The sequence below is a fragment of the Bombina bombina genome, chromosome 4 (assembly GCF_027579735.1).
Source record: "Bombina bombina isolate aBomBom1 chromosome 4, aBomBom1.pri, whole genome shotgun sequence".
Lineage (NCBI taxonomy): Eukaryota > Metazoa > Chordata > Amphibia > Anura > Bombinatoridae > Bombina > Bombina bombina.
Window position 1 is genome coordinate 513,773,742 of NC_069502.1, and position 20,644 is coordinate 513,794,385.

General features: G+C 39.6%; 1 protein-coding gene across 2 annotated transcripts in view; it reads left to right on the plus strand.

The window, feature by feature from the left end:
- Nucleotides 1-20,644, plus strand: part of SMAP1 (small ArfGAP 1) — a 1,140,917-nt gene that overhangs the window by 836,742 nt on the left and 283,531 nt on the right. For both annotated transcript variants that reach the window (XM_053710427.1, XM_053710429.1), the window contains one exon: nucleotides 1,933-2,017. In XM_053710427.1, the coding sequence (XP_053566402.1) occupies nucleotides 1,933-2,017 (85 nt within the window). The remainder of the gene's footprint in view (nucleotides 1-1,932; nucleotides 2,018-20,644) is intronic.

The window sequence follows — 20,644 nt, forward strand, 5'->3', positions numbered from 1 at the left end:
TTAAACACTACAAACATGCTAGGTAGAAATATGCATTCAAAGAAAAGATTAGTCTGATAATAAAATATAGATGTATTTTTTTAAAGTTTTATTAGCTGTTTAAATATTGACAAAATAAATGTGAAGTTTTAGTGTCTATAAAACAATGGCAGCTGCCATGTTGTAACTTAGGTTACGTTCTCTGGTGTGGCCAAACAGAGACAGTTATAAATAGGTCACTAGTGTGCAGCCAATGACCTCTATTTATCAAGGTCTGTCGGACCTGATTCGACACTGCAGATCAGGTCCGACAGACCTCGATGAATACGGTGAGCAATACGCTCGCCGTATTCAGCATTGCACCAGCAGCTCACAAGAGCTGCTGTTGCAACGCCGCCCCCCTGCAGACTCGCGGCCAATGGGCTGCCAGCAGAGGGGTGTCAATCAACCCGATCGTACTCGATCGGGTTGATTTCCGGCGATGTCTGTCCGTCTGCTCTGAGCAGGCGGACAGGTTATGGAGCAGCGGTCTTTGTGACCGCTGCTTCATAACTGCTGTTTCTGGCGAGCCTGCAGGCTCGCCAGAAACACGGGGCATCAAGCTCCATTCGGAGCTTGATAAATATGCCCCAATGTCTGTGTGGAATATAACAGTGTTCTGCACTTTCTAAGAGGAACTGAAAAGCTCATAATTTGATAATGGAATTACAGGAAAATGGAACATAATAAATAATGAAAGTATATTGGAGAGTTTTATTTATATACTGTGTATATATATATATATATATATATATATATATATATATATATATATATATATATATATATATATATATATATATATATATACATACATACATACCGTACATACATACATATACATGCCTACATACATACATACCGTACATACATACATACATACACACACACACACACACACACACACACACACACAAAATTTATCTTTTTATGTTACTTCCTCAAAGTGTTCAATGTCCATTTTAAGCCTTTCTGACAGCTTTCTTATATACTGTATTTGTGAAAAGAGCTTATGTTCAACTCTGTTCCCAGCAATATACCATTACCTGTATCCTAGTCTTGATTGCCTGGACAAATTTTTACACAGTTTGCCAAACTTAAAGCACATGAGGTTAAGCACATAGATCAAGTCGGCTCCAAAGCATCAATACCCTACTGGGAGCCAATGACAAAAGGCATATGCGTGCAGCCACCAATCACCAGCAATTTCCCAGCAGTGCATTGCTGCTCCTGAGCCTACAAGGTATACTTTTCAACAAAGGATATCAAGAGAATAGAGAGAATTGAAAAGAGAAGTGAATTAAAAATACTCTTAAAATTGAATGTTCTATCTGAATCTTAAATGTTTAATTATGACTTTCGTGTCCTTTAAAGTAATTTTAGGATAAGCCGTGGCCCAGAATTTTATTAAAGCCTATGCACACAAAAGGTTCGACATTTATAATCAGTTCTTCCTTTCAGAACCCCAACATTTAAAATTATTTATCTTTATTTTTTGCAAAACTGTATAAGGAAATGTATTTGTTTATTACATAAAATATGTGCAAATAATATCTAGATTTGTTTGTGAAGGTAATGGGAGATGCCTTGGCTATTAAATACATTTCTAGCAAATGAATGCACGCAGGAAGTGGCGTCCCTATGCCTAACACTAGATCTGTTTTAGTGCAACTATAAAGTATTACGGGTTATAGCTGTAATGTATAATAATACTTTAGTTTACAATTGTGATGAGCATCACATGGAAACAAAGAATTGTATGACCTTGAAAGAATCCGATATTGTGCAGAGAACTATAGAGCACACCGTGTGTTTCTAAAGAATGATACAGCTGTATTAAGCATATCTGAAAGAATAAATGCTGTAGTTTCTTTATAAGTGTCTAATGAATAATTATGTTTCTTTTTTTCATAGGTGCTTAATAAAAAGGAGCCACAGTTAGATGTTAAAGCCAGCCCAAAGAAAGCTCCAGAGCTGACCGTTGATCTTTTAGGACTTGGTAAGTAATAAATAATGAACACTCCATTGTTACATTTAAAAACATAAAAAGATCAGTGAAACCTTTGCAGCAAGGAACATCATGCCTTTATCTTCCATATGCCAACTGATATTGTTAGCCAGGCTTGAAAATGGCATGATTAAGTCTGCTGAGAGCCCTCTATAAAAGAAAATGTTTAATAAGGGGGCCTGTAACTGTCAGCACGGCTGTCTCCACCAAAATACCAGTAATGAGCTCCTTAGGGAAGGAAAGGCTATCAAACTGATCTTCAAAGACTTGCTGGATAATGACATTTCAACATTTAAATAAAAACTTAAAAAAAAAAAAAAAAAGTAAGATACTGGAGTGGTTTATTGTACTTTTGCACAATACGTGTACAGACCGTCCAATCTGCAAAAACTCATTTCAGGGAGTTGGCTTCACCCGCTACTGGCCGCTGCCCCCCTCCAGTTATATATTGGACACCTTGAAACCCTAAATAACATAGAGACTTATCATTAAAGTAGCTTCCCACTAAAGGCACATTAGAAAAGTAGCTTTATTGCACAACCACATACAACAAACCTATTTTCCAGTGATCGTACGCTTGTTGAATGCTTAAATATTTTAGAATACAATGTTTAATTACGTGCAGTAAATAAGGTAGTATTTGTGTTTTATTTTATTAAAATCAGTGGGGGCTTTTTTTGGTTACTAATGCATGCTTTGAGGGTTCTATAACGTCCCAGCAACTAAAGGCATTCCTTAAAGAAACACTTTTCCGGATTTGGGCCACATTGGATCATGGTACTTGGAGTTTCAGGGGGATTGCATTCCATTTGCTGGCATCAGGAGCCGCTATTACAATCATGGAGATTCCCTGAACTTCAGGGAGAGTTGGGATGTCTGCGTGTATTCATGGAGTATCACATGATTTGGATCTCATGTTATTCTCAAATTCTAATAATTGTTATTCTGATGTCTCTTGCTCTTCGGTCTGCTTGGAGGACCACAAGAATTGTTACAATTGATTATTCTAATTTAGCTTCCCCTTTGTTCCTGCTGTCTGGAGATGACAATGTGCTTTCTGTCTTACAAGATAAACTACCTGTAGTTCTGTCTCAGCTCTGAGCATAAAGAAATGTTGTGGTGAAGTGAATGGTGAATCCAAATCGGGTATTAAATATCTCAATACAAAAGTACAAGTGTGTTTTACTCTTCAATCATTATTCATTTTAACTTAAATAAATCCTAGATTATAATGATTACAGCTATGAATGTAAAGAAAATACAAACCTAGAACAGATTAACGTTGTTCACTCTGGGTATGAGATATAAACAGATCACATAATATAAAGTGTCCTTCCCCATAGCACTAGCAATTTATAGAAAGTAATAGCTAAAAACATAGGATAAAGAGCAGCAAATTGCAATAATCGTGCTTAGGGGCCACTCGCATCCTCATCTACCTCTTGTTTAATATCAGTGGTCCCCTCAGTAAACTCATCTCCCTCTAGGAGGCAGTGCCATCCACTACATTAGAGCTTTCTCTTATTACACTGGTGCTTGTCTATGTGATTTTGCCCCCTTTCTCTATAATCTAACTTTGCAAGTTGTAATGTTTCCACTCTTCCCAGAGAGGCCTGACTGCATTTGGTGAGATTCAGAACCCTGGCCTTCCTACATTGATAGGTTTATATGTGCAGGAGCTCATTGATATCTGTCTCTTACTCGCCACAGCAAGGAGAGAAAGATAAACAGCGTTCAAGAGGCTTATCAAGGGGTGTGTCCTGGGCCTGCAAAACAAAGCATATTTCTCCAACATAGGTGTGTCCGGTCCACGGCGTCATCCTTACTTGTGGGATATTCTCTTCCCCAACAGGAAATGGCAAAGAGCCCAGCAAAGCTGGTCACATGATCCCTCCTAGGCTCCGCCTACCCCAGTCATTCTCTTTGCCGTTGTACAGGCAACATCTCCACGGAGATGGCTTAGAGTTTTTTAGTGTTTAACTGTAGTTTTTATTATTCAATCAAGAGTTTGTTATTTTGAAATAGTGCTGGTATGTACTATTTACTCAGAAACAGAAAAGAGATGAAGATTTCTGTTTGTATGAGGAAAATGATTTTAGCAACCGTCACTAAAATCCATGGCTGTTCCACACAGGACTGTTGAGAGCAATTAACTTCAGTTGGGGGAACAGTGAGCAGTCTCTTGCTGCTTGAGGTATGACACATTCTAACAAGACGATGTAATGCTGGAAGCTGTCATTTTCCCTCTGGGATCCGGTAAGCCATGTTTATTACGATTGTAAATAAGGGCTTCAAAAAGGGCTTATTAAGACTGTAGACTTTTTTTGGGCTAAATCGATTGATTATTAACACATATTTAGCCTTGAGGAATCATTTTATCTGGGTATTTTGATATAATAATATCGGCAGGCACTGTTTTAGACACCTTATTCTTTAGGGGCTTTCCCAAAGCATAGGCAGAGCCTCATTTTCGCGCCGGTGTTGCGCACTTGTTTTTGAGAGGCATGGCATGCAGTCGCATGTGAGAGGAGCTCTGATACTTAGAAAAGACTTTCTGAAGGCGTCATTTGGTATCGTATTCCCCTTGGGGCTTGGTTGGGTCTCAGCAAAGCAGATACCAGGGACTGTAAAGGGGTTAAAGTTCAAAACGGCTCCGGTTCCGTTATTTTAAGGGTTAAAGCTTCCAAATTTGGTGTGCAATACTTTTAAGGCTTTAAGACACTGTGGTGAAAATTTGGTAAATTTTGAACAATTCCTTCATGTTTTTTCGCATTTGCAGTAATAAAGTGTGTTCAGTTTAAAATTTAAAGTGACAGTAACGGTTTTATTTTAAAACGTTTTTTGTACTTGTTATCAAGTTTATGCCTGTTTAACATGTCTGAACTACCAGATAGACTGTGTTCTGAATGTGGGGAAGCCAGAATTTCTATTCATTTAAATAAATGTGATTTATGTGACAATGACAATGATGCCCAAGATGATTCCTCAAGTGAGGGGAGTAAGCATGGTACTGCATCATTCCCTCCTTCGTCTACACGAGTCTTGCCCACTCAGGAGGCCCCTAGTACATCTAGCACGCCAATACTCCTTACTATGCAACAATTAACGGCTGTAATGGATAATTCTGTCAAAAACATTTTAGCCAAAATGAACACTTATCAGCGTAAGCGAGACTGCTCTGTTTTAGATACTGAAGAGCATGACGACGCTGATATTAATATTTCTGAAGGGCCCCTAACTCAGTCTGATGGGGCCAGGGAGGTTTTGTCTGAGGGAGAAATTACTGATTCAGGGAACATTTCTCAACAAGCTGAACCTGATGTGATTACGTTTAAATTTAAGTTGGAACATCTCCGCATTCTGCTTAAGGAGGTATTATCCACTCTGGATGATTGTGACAAGTTGGTCATCCCAGAGAAACTATGTAAAATGGACAAGTTCCTAGAGGTGCCGGGGCTCCCAGAAGCTTTTCCTATACCCAAGCGGGTGGCGGACATTGTTAATAAAGAATGGGAAAGGCCCGGTATTCCTTTCGTCCCTCCCCCCATATTTAAAAAATTGTTTCCTATGGTCGACCCCAGAAAGGACTTATGGCAGACAGTCCCCAAGGTCGAGGGAGCGGTTTCCACTTTAAACAAACGCACCACTATACCCATAGAGGATAGTTGTGCTTTCAAAGATCCTATGGATAAAAAATTAGAAGGTTTGCTTAAAAAGATGTTTGTTCAGCAGGGTTACCTTCTACAACCAATTTCATGCATTGTCCCTGTCGCTACAGCCGCATGTTTCTGGTTCGATGAGCTGATAAAGGCGGTCGACAGTGATTCTCCTCCTTATGAGGAGATTATGGACAGAATCAATGCTCTCAAATTGGCTAATTCTTTCACCCTAGACGCCACTTTGCAATTGGCTAGGTTAGCGGCTAAGAATTCTGGGTTTGCTATTGTGGCGCGCAGAGCGCTTTGGTTGAAATCTTGGTCGGCTGATGCGTCTTCCAAGAACAAGCTACTTAACATTCCTTTCAAGGGGAAAACGCTGTTTGGCCCTGACTTGAAAGAGATTATCTCGGATATCACTGGGGGTAAGGGCCACGCCCTTCCTCAGGATCGGCCTTTCAAGGCAAAAAATAAACCTAATTTTCGTCCCTTTCGTAGAAACGGACCAGCCCAAAGTGCTACGTCCTCTAAGCAAGAGGGTAATACTTCTCAAGCCAAGCCAGCTTGGAGACCAATGCAAGGCTGGAACAAGGGAAAGCAGGCCAAGAAACCTGCCACTGCTACCAAGACAGCATGAAATGTTGGCCCCCGATCCGGGACCGGATCTGGTGGGGGGCAGACTCTCTCTCTTCGCTCAGGCTTGGGCAAGAGATGTTCTGGATCCTTGGGCGCTAGAAATAGTCTCCCAAGGTTATCTTCTGGAATTCAAGGGACTTCCCCCAAGGGGGAGGTTCCACAGGTCTCAGTTGTCTTCAGACCACATAAAAAGACAGGCATTCTTACATTGTGTAGAAGACCTGTTAAAAATGGGAGTGATTCATCCCGTTCCATTAAGAGAACAAGGGATGGGGTTCTACTCCAATCTGTTTATAGTTCCCAAAAAAGAGGGAACGTTCAGACCAATCTTAGATCTCAAGATCTTAAACAAGTTTCTCAAGGTTCCATCGTTCAAGATGGAAACCATTCGAACTATTCTTCCTTCCATCCAGGAAGGTCAATTCATGACCACGGTGGATTTAAAGGATGCGTATCTACATATTCCTATCCACAAGGAACATCATCGGTTCCTGAGGTTCGCATTCCTGGACAAACATTACCAGTTCGTGGCGCTTCCTTTCGGATTAGCCACTGCTCCAAGGATTTTCACAAAGGTACTAGGGTCCCTTCTAGCTGTGCTAAGACCAAGGGGCATTGCTGTAGTACCTTACTTGGACGACATTCTGATTCAAGCGTCGTCCCTTCCTCAAGCAAAGGCTCACACGGACATTGTCCTGGCCTTTCTCAGATCTCACGGATGGAAAGTGAACGTGGAAAAGAGTTCTCTATCTCCGTCAACAAGGGTTCCCTTCTTGGGAACAATAATAGACTCCTTAGAAATGAGGATTTTTCTGACAGAGGCCAGAAAAACAAAACTTCTAGACTCTTGTCGGATACTCCATTCCGTTCCTCTTCCTTCCATAGCTCAGTGCATGGAAGTGATCGGGTTGATGGTAGCGGCAATGGACATAGTTCCTTTTGCACGCATTCATCTAAGACCATTACAACTGTGCATGCTCAGTCAGTGGAATGGGGACTATACAGACTTGTCTCCGAAGATACAAGTAAATCAGAGGACCAGAGACTCACTCCGTTGGTGGCTGTCCCTGGACAACCTGTCACGAGGGATGACATTCCGCAGACCAGAGTGGGTCATTGTCACGACCGACGCCAGTCTGATGGGCTGGGGCGCGGTCTGGGGATCCTTGAAAGCTCAGGGTCTTTGGTCTCGGGAAGAATCTCTTCTACCGATAAATATTCTGGAACTGAGAGCGATATTCAATGCTCTCAAGGCTTGGCCTCAGCTAGCGAGGGCCAAGTTCATACGGTTTCAATCAGACAACATGACAACTGTTGCGTACATCAACCATCAGGGGGGAACAAGGAGTTCCCTGGCGATGGAAGAAGTGACCAAAATCATTCTATGGGCGGAGTCTCACTCCTGCCACCTGTCTGCTATCCACATCCCAGGAGTGGAAAATTGGGAAGCGGATTTTCTGAGTCGTCAGACATTGCATCCGGGGGAGTGGGAACTCCATCCGGAAATCTTTGCCCAAGTCACTCAGCTGTGGGGCATTCCAGACATGGATCTGATGGCCTCTCGTCAGAACTTCAAAGTTCCTTGCTACGGGTCCAGATCCAGGGATCCCAAGGCGGCTCTAGTGGATGCACTAGTAGCACCTTGGACCTTCAAACTAGCTTATGTGTTCCCGCCGTTTCCTCTCATCCCCAGGCTGGTAGCCAGGATCAATCAGGAGAGGGCGTCGGTGATCTTGATAGCTCCTGCGTGGCCACGCAGGACTTGGTACGCAGATCTGGTGAATATGTCATCGGCTCCTCCTTGGAAGCTACCTTTGAGACGAGACCTTCTTGTTCAGGGTCCGTTCGAACATCCGAATCTGGTTTCACTCCAGCTGACTGCTTGGAGATTGAACGCTTGATCTTATCGAAGCGAGGATTCTCAGATTCTGTTATCGATACTCTTGTTCAGGCCAGAAAGCCTGTAACTAGAAAGATTTACCACAAAATTTGGAAAAAATATATCTGTTGGTGTGAATCTAAAGGATTCCCTTGGGACAAGGTTAAGATTCCTAGGATTCTATCCTTCCTTCAAGAAGGATTGGAAAAAGGATTATCTGCAAGTTCCCTGAAGGGACAGATTTCTGCCTTGTCTGTGTTACTTCACAAAAAGCTGGCCGCTGTGCCAGATGTTCAAGCCTTTGTTCAGGCTCTGGTTAGAATTAAGCCTGTTTACAAACCTTTGACTCCTCCTTGGAGTCTCAATTTAGTTCTTTCAGTTCTTCAGGGGGTTCCGTTTGAACCCTTGCATTCCGTTGATATTAAGTTATTATCTTGGAAAGTTTTGTTTTTAGTTGCAATTTCTTCTGCTAGAAGAGTTTCAGAATTATCTGCTCTGCAGTGTTCTCCTCCTTATCTGGTGTTCCATGCAGATAAGGTGGTTTTACGTACTAAACCTGGTTTTCTTCCAAAAGTTGTTTCTAACAAAAACATTAACCAGGAGATTATCGTACCTTCTCTGTGTCCGAAACCAGTTTCAAAGAAGGAACGTTTGTTGCACAATTTGGATGTTGTTCGCGCTCTAAAATTCTATTTAGATGCTACAAAGGATTTTAGACAAACATCTTCCTTGTTTGTTGTTTATTCTGGTAAAAGGAGAGGTCAAAAAGCAACTTCTACCTCTCTCTCTTTTTGGATTAAAAGCATCATCAGATTGGCTTACGAGACTGCCGGACGGCAGCCTCCCGAAAGAATCACAGCTCATTCCACTAGGGCTGTGGCTTCCACATGGGCCTTCAAGAACGAGGCTTCTGTTGATCAGATATGTAGGGCAGCGACTTGGTCTTCACTGCACACTTTTACCAAATTTTACAAGTTTGATACTTTTGCTTCTTCTGAGGCTATTTTTGGGAGAAAGGTTTTGCAAGCCGTGGTGCCTTCCATTTAGGTGACCTGATTTGCTCCCTCCCTTCATCCGTGTCCTAAAGCTTTGGTATTGGTTCCCACAAGTAAGGATGACGCCATGGACCGGACACACCTATGTTGGAGAAAACAGAATTTATGTTTACCTGATAAATTACTTTCTCCAACGGTGTGTCCGGTCCACGGCCCGCCCTGGTTTTTTTAATCAGGTCTGATAATTTATTTTCTTTAACTACAGTCACCACGGTACCATATGGTTTCTCCTATGCAAATATTCCTCCTTAACGTCGGTCGAATGACTGGGGTAGGCGGAGCCTAGGAGGGATCATGTGACCAGCTTTGCTGGGCTCTTTGCCATTTCCTGTTGGGGAAGAGAATATCCCACAAGTAAGGATGACGCCGTGGACCGGACACACCGTTGGAGAAAGTAATTTATCAGGTAAACATAAATTCTGTTTTTTTTAAAAACAAATTTACAGTTCTAATGCTTGTAAAACATTAATTTTGCATGCATTCTTTTACAATGCTGTGAATATTTTTTTTGCATATTTTTTTTTAATGTCCCTTTAATTTTTACCCCTTTGAATAGATTAAACATATTTATATGCAAGCAAAAGTGAAATAAGTAAGTGCTTGAACTTATTAGAGCATTATATCAATGCTGCTTTATGTCTCATATGCTTTCTTATAGCCTGAGGGTTATGTGCAGGGGAGAAAGGGCTTCATAATATGGGTGTGGGGACTTGTGTAGAATATATAGAAAGGTGTTAGTTTGTAAGGGTCTTACGTTGTCTAGTTTAGTGATGCAGGACTTCCTACAAGATAACATGATCAGTCAGATAGAGCTTGCAGTAATCTAATGACTTGGGAGGGAATGCAGACTGATCAATGAACAAATGATGCTTCTTGTATTCTTCTTGTTTGGGAAAGAAGTTTCTGAGAATTGTTTTACCTGGAATGCACAAAAACTTGCTATTACAACTTACAAAAGCAAGATGTTTATCGTGCTCATTTTGTTTCTTAAAAGGACATAACACACCAGCCTTTTCGTTAATCAGTCAGACAGAGCACACAGTGTTTGAATCAGAATTGGATAATAGACGTACACTAGAAGCATGTTTCCAGTGTACTTCTATTATCAAATTCTGATTCATTTTCTGTGGAGCCAATGACAAGAGGCATAATATCAAGGGTTGCAAGCAACTACACAATATAAAAAGTTGAATTTATTTTATAAGGTTCAGCTGAGACTCTGGCTTGACCATACACTGACCATTAATTTTTGCCTTTGATTTGCCTAGAATTTTTTTTAACAATACATGAGATATGGAGTATGGAGATGTCCTTAGCCACTAGCAGCCAAGAAGTTAGCAGTATTCAAACCCAGAACTGTCCCTTGATAAGCTGCATACACAATTAAAATACTTGTGCCACAATTTGTTTTGTGTGATAAACAATTCTGCCTGGCATGTGTTTTGATCTTGAGAAGATCATCATAAGCATTGTATTGTGTTTACAAGCAACATTTTTGTGTGATAGTCACAGCACATTTGCTTGTCTTTACACCATCAGTTCTATGTACTAAGCAGCAAATGCTGCTATAAAGCCCTTGCGGTATAGGCTCCCTCATACGGTCCTGCTTTCTGCAAAGTAAGAATCAGCAGTCATCAGACAGGTGCTTCTTACCCTCTCTGCCACCTCTGAGTTTGCAGTGATTAAGTACCTCTTACATGTTTGTTTGGGGAAAATGAGGAACAGGGGGCGGTACTGCACAAACAAGTGCTTGTGCAGTATCACATACAGTAGCAAGCATACAGTGTCCACTGCCAATTCTCTGCAAAACCGGTCGACAGGTTCCCAAGTCGGGATCCTTGTCTGCCCACAGTTCATACATGAGGCTCTGCCCACAGTTCATACATGAGGCTCTGCCCACAGTTCATACATGAGGCTCTGCCCACAGTTTATACATGAGGCTCTGCCCACAGTTTATACATGAGGCTCTGCCCACAGTTTATACATGAGGCTCTGCCCACAGTTTATACATGAGGCTCTGCCCACAGTTCATACATGAGGCTCTGCCCACAGTTCATACATGAGGCTCTGCCCACAGTTTATACATGAGGCTCTGCCCACAGTTTATACATGAGGCTCTGCCCACAGTTTATACATGAGGCTCTGCCCACAGTTTATACATGAGGCTCTGCCCACAGTTTATACATGAGGCTCTGCCCACAGTTTATACATGAGGCTCTGCCCACAGTTTATACATGAGGCTCTGCCCACAGTTTATACATGAGGCTCTGCCCACAGTTTATACATGAGGCTCTGCCCACAGTTTATACATGAGGCTCTGCCCACAGTTTATACATGAGGCTCTGCCCACAGTTTATACATGAGGCTCTGCCCACAGTTTATACATGAGGCTCTGCCCACAGTTTATACATGAGGCTCTGCCCACAGTTTATACATGAGGCTCTGCCCACAGTTTATACATGAGGCTCTGCCCACAGTTTATACATGAGGCTCTGCCCACAGTTTATACATGAGGCTCTGCCCACAGTTTATACATGAGGCGCTGCCCACAGTTTATACATGAGGCGCTGCCCACAGTTTATACATGAGGCTCTGCCCACAGTTCATACATGAGGCTCCATGCACAAAATAAGCTTTTTAAGTTTATGACATTTCAGTCCTAAATCTGTTATCACTTAAAATTCATGAAGTGGAACCCTCTGAAGGGGAGTCACAGGTGATAATAAGCTCCCTCTGCAACATTCAGAGAATACAGAGAGATACATTTTAATTCTCCAATTAGCACATCTTGGTTTTGTTTGAGCTGCCTTTTCCCACTTGTGCATACACAAATAACATACAAACACACCACTTTAAAGCTTTTTATCTCTGGATCTACTGTTCCATTTTTAATCTAAGTCAAGAAGACAGTACCTCAAGACCAATCCTCGTGTGTAATTTCCTGAAGATAAGTACTGTGGTTTTCACTGTAGACTTGTATAGAAATGTTCATATAAAGAAAATTATCATATTTTAATTTGTAATAACTCAAAAGTACTGAACTAATTTACTCTCAAATTTACCACGGTTTGTAGTAACTCCTAATCACAACCACAGTGCCATTTTGGAAATAAGTTCATTTTCCCATTCAAAAGTTAGTTATCTTAAAATCTGTTTTTAATGTAGCGTGAATGTCTGATACTAAACATACATATGGAAGGATGTATTGATAGATATTCAGGATAAGTTTGGTTATGTAAAACAAATGATGTTCTGTGAGCTAAGGTTCATTGATTTCATTTGTATTTCTGGAGTTATTAACAGACAATGCTGGGGCTTTTAAAATAAAATCAGGATAATGCAATCATAATAATACATTTGCATTTATATAGTATTTTCTGTCTGAAGATCTACAAGCACTTCAAAGACAATTTGCACATGAATATTATTATCTAGTTGCAATCTAGTCGTCCCAGATTATGAAAGTAATTGCCTGAATAACATTTTATATTTAGTGATATTTTGAACACATGTAGTATGGTATTTAATATTATAGTTCTATTATATAGTGTCCTTACCTTAACATAATATTTATATAGCACCCTCCATAGCTCTTCTTGATTAATTCAAATCCCCCAAGTCATCTGAACACACTTGACTGTCTAACACACTATTTTCAACATCACTCAACAATAACTGAGTGCTACCAATACAGTTTTGTAAATTAAATGGAGGCTTGCAAAGCAAAATGAATTCTACAATTCCATAATCAATACTGCATATCTATTACTAATTAAAATAATACTTTCATGTGTCCATTTCACTATAAAAAAATGAGCATGTAGACATATTGTATTTATATATGTTTTACGTTTTTATACAGTGCCCAAATACATTAGGGTCACGCACTGTGACCCTAATGTACTGTACGCTTAACTCTACCCTTTTATATATATATATATATATATATATTTTATTATTATTTTTTATTTATTTAATTAATTTAAAAAACAATGAATGTGAGAAGCTAGCTGGTACCAAATTTTGTGGAAAATATGTAAACTCACCTGCGAGCATCCATGTAAAACCCATAAGTGAGTCTTACTGCATGTTACAAACTAAAATGTGGAAAATAAAGCCTTCACACTCCTTTAGATGTTTATGGACTGTCTCAAGGAATCATTCAAACCAAAAACAAACAAAACAGCCCGGGAGCACAAACTGATTTTCCTTAGTGGAGATTCCAGTTAATCTTTTGTTTTGTAGACTAAATTCCCTTATGAGTAACAAAAGTACAAACTTAGAAAGTGTACTTAGTTAATGTAGTAGTTTCAAATGAAGATTTACTAAAGAATTTCGATGGTTCCTAGTATTTCATCTTGAGGGTCAATCACTAGATGTTCCCAGCTATCAAATCATTAGCGCATAACTAGGAATTTATCTTAAATTAAAATTGATTCTATACAGATTAAAATAATATGACTGTCTACTCCTTTTTATGGAACTTTGTGATTTGGAGGAAGAAGCAGTGAGGGGAAAAGTAAATGGAAGGAAAGAGATGGGAGGGAAAAAAGGTGGCACAAACCGAAAATAATCTGGCAGATGTTGCAACATATGTTGATCTACTGAATGTATAGCCCCATAGATTCAATATGTTTTAGCTAGAAAATGAGTGAGATGTTTGCATCTCGAGATGACCAGTGTCCGCATAATTATTGTAGCCACCAATCAGCAAGCGCTACCAAGTTTCTGAACCAAAAATGGGCTGGCTCTTAAGCTTACATTCCTGCCTTTTCAACTAAAGATACTAATATAACAAAGAAAAATTGATAATAGGAATAAATTAGAAAGATTTTTAAAAATTGCATGCTCTATCTGAATCATGAAAGAAAGAAAATGTGGGTTTCATATCCCTTTAAACAACTATCCAATTTAATTCTATTAACAAATTTTCTTCATTATTAATATCCAAATTATCCATTGCTGAAGGGACAGCATTGCACTACTGACAGGAAGCTAAAAATATCTATTTAGCCATTCACAAGAGATTATGGCCTCTAGTTATGAGGATCAGGTCCGCCAGACTTTGCTGAATACGACGAGCAATATGCTCGCCGTATTCATCATTGCACCAGCAGCTCACAAGAGCTGCTGGTGCAACGCCGCCCCCTGCAGACTCGCGGCCAATAGGCCACCAGCAGGGTGGTGTCAATCAATCCGATCGTACTCGATCGGGTTGTATTGTTGCGATGTCTGTCCGCCTGCTTAGAGCAGGCGGACAGGTTATGAAGCAGCGGTCTTTGTGACCGCTGCTTCATAACTGCTGTTTCTGGCGAGTCTGATGACTCGCCAGAAACACGGGGCATCAAGCTCCATACGGAGCTTGATATATATGCCGCAATGTGTGCAGGCACCAATTAGCAGCAGCTCCCACTAGTGTATGATATGCGCATATTTATTTTTTAACAAGGGATACTAAGAGAACTAAGCACATTTAAAAATAGAAGTGAATTTCTAAGTGTCTTAAAATGACATGCTCCATCTGAATCATGCAAGTTTAATTTTGACTTTCCTATCTCTTTAACTTCAATATTAATGTAAGCTATAGCATTATCATCATATGAGTGGCCTGAAGCCTGCAGGTATTGCTCTCTGCAAAAGGTATAAGTTCTATAATAATGTCATTTAGCAGCGTTACAGACCTGCACACAACAATTATTTGCAGTTTGTTTCAGTCACTTATTCTCAGTAGAAGAGATTAGAAAAGGGTGCGCATGACTTTTTTTAAACTAAAGTACATTATAGAAATGAAACTGTCCGATTATTTCTTCCGTATTTAAACAACTAATATTTTAAAAAAATACATCTACGTATTCTCCGACTAATCTGTTTTCAATATATAATAGCTCACATTTATTTATTGTTTAATGTTACTTTAAACTTCAGTAAACACAATGGTTATAGTTCACTTGTAACTACAATTAACTGATTAACTTGGACTACTGCTTAAAAGGTTAAGGATTTTTCAGTGCTCCCTATTTAGGCATCAAAATGGCAAAAATGTAATGTGGGACTATTTAGAGGGAATTATATCAAATATAAATGTATTCACTTGTAAAGGTGAGAAATACAGAAAATGTTAATATATTCACTCATCAATGAAAAAAATAGAATGGCAAGTGTAACCACTAAAAACGCAGCCTTTCAAACGATGGAAGAAGATTAATGCAAATAAAATGTCAAGACCTTTTACAAATAATGTGTGCCTTATTAGAACTAACAGTCAGTTCGTTTCAGATAATATTAACTCTGTGTTTATATCTGGCTATCCAGGTGTTTGTCCTTGGGATAGATATGATTGCAAAGACATTTAATCTTGCCCTGGCACTGAGCGGAGTTTGTGCAGATCATATAGTGCTGCCTGTATTATTCCAAAAAGAGCAAATAGTCTCCAGTGATACGTCCATAAATAGACTTTCCCTTTTAGTTTTCAGAAGTGAAAGAAACCAGCTATAGCACAAAGGGAACCAGCAATCATTGTATTAGCAGCATATGATATGCAACCTAAGGAGGTAGATAAGGTTAGGCAGGAATGGGCTGAACAGATTGTCAATAAAAAACAAGTGTACAAGACATAACCTAAGCTAAAACAATGTTAACAAATTACACGAGGGATAGTTACACAAAAGAAGGAAAATAGGTGAAGACAGTTATGGCTGACTTCCTTACTGGTATGCATTCTTATTCATTTTACATGTATTTGTTTTCTATTTTAGTTAAACATAAAGTGACATAAAAGTGCAAAAAATGTGTTACGTATATTCTGTGCTACTTACATATAACTGTGACGGTTTAACCCCTGCAAAGTTACGGTTTGCTCCAGAGCGTCAGTGTACTACAGGAAGCTAGCTGAACACATCTGTGAATTCACTGACAAGAGGAATACATTTGTCATTTTAATCATTGGTCAGAGAATCTTGTATCAGTATTCTGAATAATGGATAATCATCAAAATAGAGCAGGCTTTTTATGTTGTTGTACATCTAACATTTTATTTGATTTTTTTTTTTTTTACATATTTTTTTGTGTGAAAACTCTCAGGAAAGATATATTCCTACGTTAGTTGCATTTATTCCACTACATACTATGAAACAATTTGTTCTTTCATATTTAAAGCTGATCATCTCAGGATTAAATACCAATAGGATGTCTAAAGATGAGTTATTGAGGAAGGAATTTACTTATAAGGTGCCACATAAACCCTAACTACCTTTACACTAGTAACAACTTAGAGCATTTCAACATAACTATACCCTAACCAAGATTCTCTTCAGCACCATTTTACAAGTTTTAGAAACTCTGCTCATTACTAATTTGTTATTTAGTCGGATTGGTTATTTAATCTGATTGCTTTAAATGTTTAGGGTTCCAGAGGTTGTGATGTTTATACAGAGTATAGGAAGGAGTTAAATGTTGGACATTAACAGTCATTGTTATATTGGGGTGGGGTCATAGAGATAAATATTTAATATTGCTAGGATTAGTGTTTTTTGTTAGATTATGATTACTGTAGTATTGATGTAGGGATTGTAGTTAATACACCAACAGGAATAGTGTTTTTGCAGCAGGTGCTCTGTAGAGATGGCTGGTACCTCTATTATATAGTTTACTAATGTTTATTTATTATAGCAAATATACAGGATATTTTGAGGCTGTAGCCTTACAGTCCTTACTGTGTGGTGCTTTTCAGTAACTGTAATTAAGAAATAATATATATATATATATATATATATATATATATATATATATATATATATATAATGTTTATTAAACTTCTTAAATAATAAGAATACAATATTGAGGCCTAAATTGCACAATATTGTGATCCATGCAATAAAAAGTACACACATTATATATAATTTGATTACCAGCTAGTGGGGATATATAGTATCTCACAAAAGTGAGTAAACCCCTGACATTTTTGTAAATATTTTATTATATCTTTTCATGTGACAACACTGAAGAAATTACACTTTGCTACAATGTAAAATAGTGAGTGTATAGCCTGTACAACAGTGTAAATTTGCTGTTCCCTCAAAATAACTCAACACACAGCCATTAATGTCTAAACCATTTGCAACAAAAGTGAGTACACCCCTAAGTGGAAATGTCCAAATTGGGCCCAATTAGCCATTTTCCCTCCCCAGTGTCATGTGACTCATTAGTGTTACAAGGTCTCAGGAGTGAATGGGGAGCAGGTGTGTTAGATTTGGTGTTATCGCTCTCACACTCTCTCATACTGGTCCCTGGAAGTTCAACATGGCACCTCATGGCAAAGAACTCTCTGAGGATCTGAAAAGAATTGTTGCTCTACATAAAGATGGCCTAGGCTATAAGAAGGTTGCCAAGACCCTGAAACTGAGCTGCAGCACGGTGGGCAAGACCATACAGTGGTTTCACAGGGCAGGTTCCACTCAGAAGAGGCCTCACCATGGTTGACCAAAGAAGTTGAGTGCACGTGGTTGTCTTTGGAAAATAGACGTATGAGTGCTGCCAGCATTGCTGCAGAGATTGAAGGGGTGGGGGGGCGGGTCAGCCTGTCAGTGCTCAGACCATACGCCGCACACTGAATCAAATTGGTCTGCATGGCTGTCGTCCCAGAAGGAAGCCTCTTCTAAAGATGATGCACAAGAAAGCCCGCAAACAGTTTGCTGAAGATAAGCAGACTAAGGACATGGATTACTGGAACCATGTCCAGTGGTCCGATGAGACCAAGATAAACTTATTTGGTTCAGATGGTGTCAAGCGTGTGTGGCGGCAACAAGGTGAGGAGTACAAAGAGTAAAAAGTGTGTCTTGCCTACAGTCAAGCATGGTGGTGGGAGTGTCATGGTCTGGGCCTGCATGAGTGCTGCCGGCACTGGGAAAATACAGTTCATTGAGGAAACCATGAATGCCAACATGTACTGTGACATGCTGAAGCAGAGCATGATCCCCTCCCTTCGGAGACTGGGCCGCAGGGCAGTATTCCAACATAACAACCACAAACACACCTCCAAGGTGACTACTGCCTTGCTAAAGAAGCTGAGGGTAAAGGTGATGGACTGGCCAAGCATGTCTCCAGACCTAAACCCTATTGAGCATCTGTGGGGCATCCTCAAACGGATGGTGGGGGATCGCAAGGTCTCTAACATCCACCAGCTCCGTGATGTCATCATGGAGGAGTGGAAGATGACTCCAATGGCCACCTGTGAAGCTCTGGTGAACTCCATGCCCAAGAGGGTTAAGGCAGTGCTGGAAAATAAATGGTGGCCACACAAAATATTGACACTTTGAGTCCAATTTGGACATTTCCACTTAGGGGTGTACTCACTTTTGTTGCCAATGGTTTAGACATTAATGGCTGTGTGTTGCGTTATTTTGAGGGGACAGCAAATTTACACTGTTATACAGGCTGTACACTTACTACTTTACATTGTAGCAAAGTATCATTTCTTCAGTGTTGTTGCATGAAAAGATATAATAAAATATTTATAAAAATGTAAAGATACTGTAAATAGGGACAGGGCACCACATATATAATTAATCGTGGTGTTCCTGGTGCAGGAAGTTTAAATAATTAAATTTATCAAAGAGAAAAGATTAGTAAACCTAATCCTGCAACCCCCTATTAAGCAAGTCAAATACAATAACCGGACACCTCCCCTTCAAGAACAAAACAGTGTGTACATAACGCTCATGATAGAGTAAATCAAAAAAGTGCTTTATTAGGGCAAACAAAAAACCAATTCAAACAAGTTCAACTGAGCCTATATCAGGGATCCCTGAATAATAATTATACCGGTATAAATGCTGCAACAATCAGTGTAAATAGCAATCTGCTAATGTTCCACAAGGAAAATAAATGTATCCACAGAAAGTTGTAGTTCGTAATATCCAAACAAGGCTAAGTAAGTCCCTCCTCTCAATGATCGGCTGTTCTCCGTTAAATTACCAGTATGCAAATACTGACTAGCAGTCCTCCTAGAGACCAAGCTCACCGGACCACCAGATTATTCTTAGGGACTCACCAGCTCTGACTTGGTGCATAGCATGCAGACCTCAGTTTCTTACCCCCTTACGCCAGGACCGGTGTCTCTCAAAACACACCAACTTTGTGTGTCCGCCTCCAACTTGTGATGTCACTGGCAGGGTATTGCTGCTTATTACCAAGATTGGTGTCTCTTAGAAAGTTGCAAATCAGAAAGCAAGTTCTTTCCGTATTTTAGAGATACGGTTCAGGTATCAATGTCCCTTTAGTCAGAGAGAGGATTAAGCTCTGTGAACAAGATGAACATGCTACAGCTACACGTGTTTCACCCCACAGTTGATCGCTCAGAGGACTTTATCAGGCATAACAAGTTGATGTCTGTTTCATCCATTTGCCTTCATTTATACATGCCGCGGGTGTATTAACTCTTTGTTGCCCTAAGCCAAAATATAGCACCAATTAATTAGCTGTTTTAATACAACCACACCAAAGTGCTTGAAAATGGCAACCCCTAAATCAACTAATACCTACAATTGTTGTCAATACAATTGTACTTATTTACTGCACTTAAATTAAGGAAATATTAAACTTGAAAGTCAAAACTCTTATCAATTACATTGAGCATTCTTTATATAACAATTCACTTATATCCTGCATTAAGCATAAACCTGCTATTTTTTTTAGCTAGCAGGTGCATTTACAAGAATCCTAGCATCACTAGACCAAAAAGGGAGCATAATTCAGCTCTTCATTTTACTCTTCTGGTTGTAATGAATTCATATTATAGATCCATTTTCACTCTGATCTAAGGAGTAAAGTGACCTAATCCCACCCTCTCTCAGAGATGTCAATCAATTCTAAGCCCATGAATCTAAGTCCCTCATCACTGCTATCATGACATTCGAAAAAATTTCTTGCCACTCCACTGTCCTTTATTCTTTCATTTACAATGTCCCTTCTGTGTTCTTTCATACGCTCCCTAAACTCACATAAAGGCGCGGGCATGAGCAAGCTGCCATATAAACGACCCCCTCACTCCCACAGGCAATATGACTTTTAACTCTGTGTTGTTTACCTTCTGAATCAACAGCATATCTACCTCTAAGGAGATGTTTACACATTTTGCATCTACCATATGCATAGCATCCACTCCTTTTTTGTTGTTTCCCCAGCTATCCACTTGTATCTTTTGTAATGGCTTTGAACCAATTTATACTTTAAAGAGGGGGCACGTCTAGTTTGTAATTCATGATCAGCAGTGAGAGACTTTTCAATGTTTAATAAGTAATGACCTCACTTCATCCCACCTTTTATTATAAGTGGTAATAAACCTAACCTCTGAGTTCACCTTTCTTTCATGTAATTAGCAAGAGTCCATGAGCTA